Genomic DNA, 7,938 nt, shown 5'->3' on the forward strand with positions numbered 1-7,938 from the left:
GGATGAGCTGGGGCTGGGCACAGGCATGGCATGGCATGGCAGGGCAGGGCATGGCAGGGAGCGCAGCGGTGCCGCCTTCCACTCACCGACTCCTGCAGCCCAGCTGGCAGCCCCTGCGGGTGGAGCCGGCGCCCGCCCTGGAGCCTCCTCTCCTCCCGCACCCAGCCACCCCAGCCACCGCAGCCCAGCCAGCCCTCTGTGCGCCCTGCTAGCCCTCCCTCCTCACCCACCCAACCCTCTCTTCCCTGCAGGCCCCCCCGGCACCGGCAAGACCATGGCCGCCAAGCGGCTGGCGCGCACCAGCGGCATGGACTACGCAATCCTGTCGGGAGGAGACGTGGCGCCGCTGGGAGGCAACGCCGTCACGCAGGTGCGCCGCTGCGCGCCTGCATGTCTGTGCGGCTGCGTGCCTGCATGTTTGTGCGGCTGCCTGCCTGCACATGCGTCTGGCTGCGGGCTGGAGGGGTGCCAGCCTGGAGCAGGGCGGCACCGGTGGCGGCGGGACGGGATGGGGCATGGGCTGCCTTCGCAGGCGGCGCTTGGCTCGCCGGCGAGCGGCCGCTCGAGCCCGCCACCATCACCCTCCCCATGAAACCATCGCACATACACACTCCACCCACCGCGGCCCCTGACACCACCCCTAACGTAACGCACCTTCCCGGCAGCTGCACGAGACGTTTGACTGGGCGGAGCGCAGCCGCAAGGGCCTGCTGCTGCTCATAGACGAGGCGGACGCGTTCCTGAGTGCGTACCGCATGTACCGCCAAATGTACCGCATGTACCGCCCGACGCACTGCTCCTTATTGCGCCACACCTTGCTGCACGTGACTGCGGTGCACGCTGTGCTGTCGCCGCTGCTGCCGGCGGCCTCGCCTGTGCTGCTAAATGCCCTGCCCGGCTACCCAGCCGCCTCCACCACCCGTCCCGACGTTCCTTTCCACCTGCCCACCACACTCCCGCAGGCCGCCGCGGCGGCAACCTGTCTGAGGGCAGCCGCGCCGCCATCAACGCCTTCCTGTACCGCACAGGCAAGGCGGTGCAGTTACACCACGCCCCACCTCGCGCGCAGCGCTGCCGCATGTGCAGTCCAGCGGCACGCACACCAGCCAGCCGGGCCGCCCAACCCAGCACCCTCCAGCCTGCCGCTGACCCTCCCTTTCCTCCCGCCCCACCACCCACCACCTGCCATCCCTCCCCGCTGTCCCCTCCCCTCCCCGTCCCTCCTTTCCTCCCGCCGCAGGCGAGCAGTCGCGCGACTTCTGTGTGGTGTTGGCAACCAACCGCCCCTCAGACCTGGACCCCGCAGTCATCGACCGCACAGACGACGCAATTGAGTTTGGGCTGCCGGGGGACGCGGAGCGGTGAGGTTGGGGCAGGGGTTGCTGGGGTAGCGGCTGTAGCTGTGGGGTAGCTGGGGCTGAGCGGGGGGGTTTGCGGAGCAGGCTTCTTCTCCCTGGTCAATTAAAGCCTCGCTCTCCCCCCCCCCCTTTGTGGTCCCGCAGGCACCGGATACTGCAGGTGTACTTTGAGCAGTACATCCTCAAGGCCGGCACCGCCGGCGGCGGCGCCGGCGCGGCGGCCGAGCGCGGCCTCTGGGCGCGGCTGGGCGCGGCGCTGCGGGGCCGGAAGGGCGGGCCCGACCGCATCGCTGTGAAGGATGTGGGGGACGAGGACCTTTGGTGGGCCGCAGAGCGCACGCAGGGCTTCTCGGGTGGGTGGCTGGTTTGCAGGCGGGGGGGCTGGAGTGTGGGTGCCTGTGTGGTGGTGGTGGAGGTGAAGGATGGCGGGAGAGGCTGGCGTGCCGCCGTGGGTGCCTGTGTGCAGGCCTGGCCAACCTGCAGGGCACGTGGGGCTGCACCGGCTGTCCGTGGCTCATCCCGTGTCTCACCTGGCCTTCTCCCCACCGCCTTGCCCCCTCCCACGCACGCCTCCCTCCCTCCCTGCCGGCAGGCCGCGAGCTGGCCAAGTGCATGGCCTCTGTGCAGGCCATGGCCTATGGCAGCCACAATGCGGAGCTCAGCTCCGCCACCTTCCGCCGCCTGGTGGAGGCAAAGGTGGGGGAGCACGGCAAGCGGCGGGCCTTCATCGACGCCGGCGGCGGCGATGCACCCTACTAGACGGGCCGCCGCTGGAGGGCCCTCGTGTGTGCTGGCGCTGCTGCCGGGCCAGGCGTGGCGTGGCATGGCGTGGCTGGCGCCTCCTCGTCTCCCGAGGCGGCCTGGGCTGCGCCTGCCCTTCTTTCCTGCCGCGCGCACGCGGCTCGCTGCTCACGCTGACTGCTTATGCTCTGCTTTCCAACCGCAATCAAACCGCTCCCGCAACCTGCGATCCATGGATGCCATGACTTGCTGCCCTCAGAAATGAATGCCCTTGATTTCCCGCCCCGTGTGTCTGTTGCGCGCGACGCTGGCGGCGCATTGGCCGCCGGCGGGTGTGCCGTGTGGCTGGGCCGTGGCTGCACTGCCGGGCCCCGCCTTGGTCCCATGCGTGTAAAGACGTGGAAATGAAGCTGGTAGAATTTCTGAACCCAGTGCATGGGATGAACCTTGCCAGCAGCATCTGGTTGATGAGCATGCCATCTGCCAGGCATGGGAGGGAGAGCAGAGCACTCACGGTGAAATGTTCACCAGGAGAAGCGCGTCCGCCGCCGGCGCGCTATGCTTGTGCTGCGCTTTGCCAAGCACATACCGCTGTCTCCCCAGTATCACCCCGCTTCTTCGGTTGCAGGATTGAATCCGTCCAAACCCAGCTCTGCAAGGCCACCAGAGGTACCTGTGCAAGTGAGCGTCCTACGACATGGCCTTGGTTGGGCGAATCCTTACTGTCAACTGCGGCAAAGGCACCGGCCAGCAGGGTGCGACCAAGGAGAAGACGCAAGAGAGCCTCGCCGCCCTGTGCCACGCCCTCCAACCGGACATCATCCTCCTGCAGGAATACAGGTGAACAAACCGATGAAACCGCGCTTGTTCACCGTGGATTACCACCTCCGCTGCGGTGCCGGTTGCAGCCTGCCTCCGATGGGCCGCCTCCTGTGTACCTCTGCCGCTGGCGCTGCTGCCGCTGCCGCAACTAGCCGTGGCCAGCCATCTCACCACGTGTGCACAGCGGCTGCTGTCACTGCCAACGCAGTTTCAGCGATCTGGATGAGCTGGAGGAGGCACTGCCAGGTGGCAGGGCTCGCTGGCAAGCGCTTCAGCTGTACCGTGAAGCAAGCTTTTCCATGCCCGTGCCGATCGTGCTGCACGACCATACCAAGTTTCTGGGGCGTGCTGCCCCACTGCATTTGCTGGAGCCGGGCGCAACCAGTGGCAGGTAGCCACAGTCTGCCACGCATCGGCTGTGCATGAGCATCAGTGCACATGTTCCCCAAGCCGGGCGTGTTTCTTGCACCCTTCCAGCGCTGGTAGCATGTCCCTCTTGTCGAACTGCAGGTCAACCCGTCCCGAGGCGGAGGAGAGGTTTGAGGGGCGCTACACAGCTGCGCGTCTTACCAGCACAACGCGCAAGGAGTGCCAGTTTGTGGTTGTCAGCTACCACGGCAAGTGGAAGAACATAAGAAAGGAGCGCAGAGAGAAAAGAACAGACAGCACAGCAGTTGAAGACAAAGCGACGTCTGATAATTGCCGCAGCTTCATCAGGGCAGTGGGGGCAGCTGCTTCCCATCTGCGCATGCCTGCGGTGATTGGCGGGGACTGGAACTTTAGCATGGGGGATAGGAAGATGCCGACGGACGAAGCTTGGGAAATCAGGCTCAAGTGAGTGAGCCACTCGCGAGCACCGCGTTGCCCTGCTTTCCAATTCCTCTGCTTACCAGGTTTACTGTGTGGCACCGTAGGACTGTGGGTGGCTACTTGCCCCACGAGGACGAGTGCAAGCGGTACAACCATCCCTGCTTTGACTTCTTCTGCACCATCTGGCCCCTCAACTCCCCGGGTGAGCTGCTAATTGCTGACAGGCGCCCTCAGCAGGAGCTGCAGCTGTGCACACAGCTGTGCACACATTTACTTGTTTGCAGTGTGGCCTCGCCTTCTTGCACACACGCCTTCCCGTGCGGCATGCAGACCCACCCGGCGTGGTGGTGGCCAACAGCGTGCGAGCGCATGCCCACCTGAAGCACGCCACCCGCTATGATCACGACCCGGTGTACTGTGAGTTCCTGCTAGCCACGCCCGGCCTGATTGCCAGCTCGCTGCCGACCGGCATCCGGGATGACGACCTGGTGAGGCCTGTGTCTGCACCAGAGCTGCCCTTCCTTCTGCAACAGGCCCTCCCGACAGCCACCTGCATTCCATGCCCAGCACACGATGTCAGGTGGTGGCTCCCCACCCAACAGGTGCCTGAGGTGGAGCTGCGGTTATTGACGCGGCCCCATCTGCGGCAAGCCGTGCATGCCAAGGGCATTGATGCGCCCACGCATTCCAGGGTCCTGCGCCAGGAGCGCGTGACCCTGGTCAAGCAGCTGTTGAAGTCCGGCGTTCAGTACCGCCACCTTTGCACCTCGGCACGGCAGTACCTCGGCTGCCTCAAGTGGCAGGGAGGCGGCTTGGCAGCTGGTAGCAGCCAAGAGGCAGCTGTACATGAGAAAGAGGCAGAGGAGGAGCAGTCGGAAGTGGAGTCGGACTCAGAGGAGGAGAATGAGGAGAACAAGGAGGAGGAGGCAGGACTGGAGCACAGGAATGCCGCAGCTGCCGAAAGCGCCAAGGTTGCAATAATGAATGCGCTGGAGGACGTTGCTCCCGCACAGCAGGTGGGCCTTTTTTCATGGACCCGCTGCTGGTACGTGCGCGTGCGGTGTCGCCCACCATCTCCAGACGCATGCCTGCAGTCCTCTCAACTGAATGAACCGCCGTCGCTCGGCGCATGCTGCTTGCCGAACTCGGTGCTTCTCTTGTTTGTTATCCTGCAGGACATTGAGCAGGAGGTTGGACAGCTCAGCTATCGGCAGCTGCAGAAGCTGTGCAAGTATCTGCGGCTGCCGGCTACCAAGAAGACGGCCGAGCTGCAGGGCTCATTGCTGGCGGAGCAGCACAAGCTCCTAGAGTTGCGGACGCGGCTTGAGCAGGTAGAGCTGCTCCAGGCAGCTGCCTGCAGCCGGGGACTGTGGCATGCAATGCATGCGGGCATGCTGGCACCATGGGCATGGGCAGGCAGGCATCTCATCTCCATGCGTGACCCTGGCTGCCGCTTCTGATACAATTTGTTGCAGGTGGTGCATGCTGCGCTGGAGCAGGAGCGCTACCGCGGCTTGCAGCAGCTCAGCAGGGCTCTGGGGCTGCCCGCAAAGAAGACCACGTCCACGATGCGCGGCAGGCTGAGGCAGAAGACGCAGAAGCTGGCCACGCTGATGGATGTCCACGAGCTCATGGCCCTACCAGGCTCCGGGCCAGATGAGTCCGCGCCGCTCAAGCTGCCATCAGAGGCAGCAAAAGCCGCCCAGCCAGCCTCGGCACCAATTTATCTGGCACCTGCGGATCCCACCGTGCCAGAAACGCCGAGAGTGGAGGCGGCAGCGGCGGGTCCCAGCACGCCGCCCCCGCCTGCCCGACCTGCTGCGCAGGCCTGCGCCTAGGCTATTACCCCCGCATGAGTGCTTTGGTCTGGTCTGGTCACCATTGTACTTTGCAAAAAATAGCGTGTCATGGCGCTTGAATATAGGTGGATGTCACTTGCACGCCGTGCCGCCCGAGCTGGCCGCCCTGCAGCAGCGCCAGGGGATAAAGATTGCGGGGTGGCCTGAGCAAAGCTGCCCGCTAATGTTCCATTGTTCTCCTTGGCCTGCATCGTAAGTCCAAGTTGTTCAACAAACTGGAAGTTCGAGTCAGAGCATGTGCAGTGTTCAGGGCATGTAAAGCGTTCATTGCGAGCCAGCAGTGTTAGTGGCAGTAATAACTGTAGAGAGCTGGCTGTAGGGGGCGGGGCCCTCACTGCTTCTCCTGGTCCGCCCTCACTTCTTCTCCTGGTCCGCCCTCACTCCTTCTCCTGGTCCGCCCTCACTTCTTCTCCTGGTCCCGGAACAGCTCGTCCACCGCAATGCACAGCGCCGCCAGGAAGGCCAGGTCGGTGCCCGGCTGGGCCTCGATGAAGTATGTGTGCGAGTCGGTGAGCATGGCCTTGGCAAACGCGCCCGCGCTGCTGAACCGGCTCTCCTTGCCGATCTGCGGGCGGCGGGAGAGGGCGGCAGGCCAGGGTTGGAAGGGCAGGGCAGGGGCAGGGGGGGGCGGGGCCACGCCGAGGGCCGCACACGAGCAGGCACGAGGGCAGCATGCCCCTGGGCGTGGGGGCCTGAGCGAGGGTGGGCGCCAGAGGGCTGGGCCGCCGCCGCGCTGCTGCTGCAGCAGGCGCACCTTGGCAATCGCGGTCTCCTGCCCCCCCGTCACCGCCAGCACCTCGAATTTCTTGGCCAGGAAGTTGCCTGGAGGAGGGGCGGCGAAGGGGAGGAGGGGAGTGCACTTAGATACACTGGCGCAGCAGAGGACACGCGGCGTCGCATTTGCCGGTGGAAGCTGGCGGCGGCTACGTGCATCGGGGCTGGCGCACGGCGTGGCTCTGGCTCGACTGCTCTGCAGAAGAAACAGCAGGGGCAGCGGCAGTCCTGCTGCCTCACTGGCAGGCCCGCCCCTCCCACCCACCCTTGCACTTGAAGGCCGCCTCCTCTTGGCCCTCCAGGAACACGCCCACAGACGGCTTCAGCGTCAGCAGCTTCTGCCTGCAGCGCGCGATGGCGGGGAGATATGAGCATGTGCCAGCGGATGCCAATCGCTGCCAGGCAGCTAGCTGCAGCAGCCCTCCCTGCGCAGCGGCGTTGCCCCCAGCACGCATCCATCGCCGTCGCCGCCCCCCCGCCTCGTCCTCACTTGATGGTGGCCACCGGCTGCTGGAAGTCGGCGCCGCGGAAGAGCTGCCACGCGGGCTTGAGCGAGATCAGCTTCTTCTGGAGCGCCGCCACGGGCCGCCCGGCGCCATCCACCAGCACCCGCTTCTCCCTCATGCTGAGCAGCTTGGCATCTACCCTGAGATGCGTTTAGGGTTTGGCATTGGTTGGGGTCGATATGGTGCCAAGGGAGGAAGCAGCCAGGAGCGGCAGCCAGGCCGGCACAGGTTGCGAGGGCAGCGGCGAACAGGCAGCGCTCACGGGGACCCACGCAGGGGCCCCGCTCACTTGAACCACACGGTGCCGTCCTCCCCGGTGATGCTGAAGTCGTCGCCAGTCAAGCTCATCGTCTTTTCCTTTGCCTTGAGGACCACCTGCTGGCAGGAGGGCAGTGGCAGCGGTGGGCTGGCTGGCGGGAGCAGGGGAGGCGGTTGCGGGCGGCGGCCCGCTCGCTTGCCTGGCCCGGCACGCAATAGGCGGCATCGATGACTGGCATGACCGGCCCTGTGGCATGGCCAGCGCCATATGGCAGGTTGCCGCCGATCTGGGCCATTGCGCGTTGAGATTTGAGGGCAGGATCCACGGGTTGCTGTCGCCAAGAAGCAATCAAACACGTCTTGGATGCGCGAGAATGTATGCCGACCGCTGAACGACACCATTTCAGGGCGCTGGCCCCGCGCCATGGTGGCAGCAAGGGCGGCTCCTACGCAGCTTCCCAGGCTTCTGGTGAGCCGCTCATGCCCCCGCAGACCTCCCTCACCCTGCCCCCACCAAATAGCACATACTGGCACGTGACAATCATTGCAGCCTGCCCTGATGCATCAGCTGAAAGCTGTTCAGGCAGCGGCTGGAAACGGCAGCGCCGCTGGGAAGACGAGTCATGGAGGCAAAAATCAGCCAGGTGGTTGTTCAACAGGTGCAGAGCAAAGAAAAGAAGCACACTCATGAAGCCATGCGGGGGTGGGCCGCTGCGCCACGTCACAGCGCTCTTGCCCCACAGGGAGCGGGTCTCGCCGCGTGCGACTCAGGGTGCTACTTACACTCCATTGATGCACACGACACAATTC

General features: G+C 65.2%; 2 protein-coding genes across 2 annotated transcripts in view; one reads left to right on the forward strand and one right to left on the reverse strand.

The window, feature by feature from the left end:
* The window catches only part of CHLNCDRAFT_138972 (hypothetical protein), a gene marked incomplete at both ends in the record, with an annotated part of 5,158 nt that extends 3,041 nt beyond the window's left edge, over nucleotides 1–2,117 (forward strand). The window contains 6 exons of the mRNA XM_005844481.1: nucleotides 252–370; nucleotides 666–744; nucleotides 963–1,036; nucleotides 1,249–1,361; nucleotides 1,503–1,711; nucleotides 1,951–2,117. Of these exons, the coding sequence (XP_005844543.1) occupies nucleotides 252–370; nucleotides 666–744; nucleotides 963–1,036; nucleotides 1,249–1,361; nucleotides 1,503–1,711; nucleotides 1,951–2,117 (761 nt within the window). The remainder of the gene's footprint in view (nucleotides 1–251; nucleotides 371–665; nucleotides 745–962; nucleotides 1,037–1,248; nucleotides 1,362–1,502; nucleotides 1,712–1,950) is intronic.
* Nucleotides 2,118–5,662: 3,545 nt separating this feature from the next.
* Nucleotides 5,663–7,424, reverse strand: CHLNCDRAFT_138974 (hypothetical protein; the record flags this gene model as incomplete). Its single annotated transcript, XM_005844583.1, has 7 exons — nucleotides 5,663–5,696; nucleotides 5,995–6,155; nucleotides 6,345–6,412; nucleotides 6,630–6,706; nucleotides 6,855–7,010; nucleotides 7,160–7,245; nucleotides 7,371–7,424. The coding sequence occupies 7 exons, from the start codon at nucleotides 7,422–7,424 to the stop codon at nucleotides 5,663–5,665; spliced, it is 636 nt and encodes a 211-aa protein (XP_005844645.1).
* Nucleotides 7,425–7,938: the final 514 nt, after the last annotated feature.

Source organism: Chlorella variabilis (assembly GCF_000147415.1).
Source record: "Chlorella variabilis unplaced genomic scaffold CHLNCscaffold_22, whole genome shotgun sequence".
NCBI lineage: Eukaryota > Viridiplantae > Chlorophyta > Trebouxiophyceae > Chlorellales > Chlorellaceae > Chlorella > Chlorella variabilis.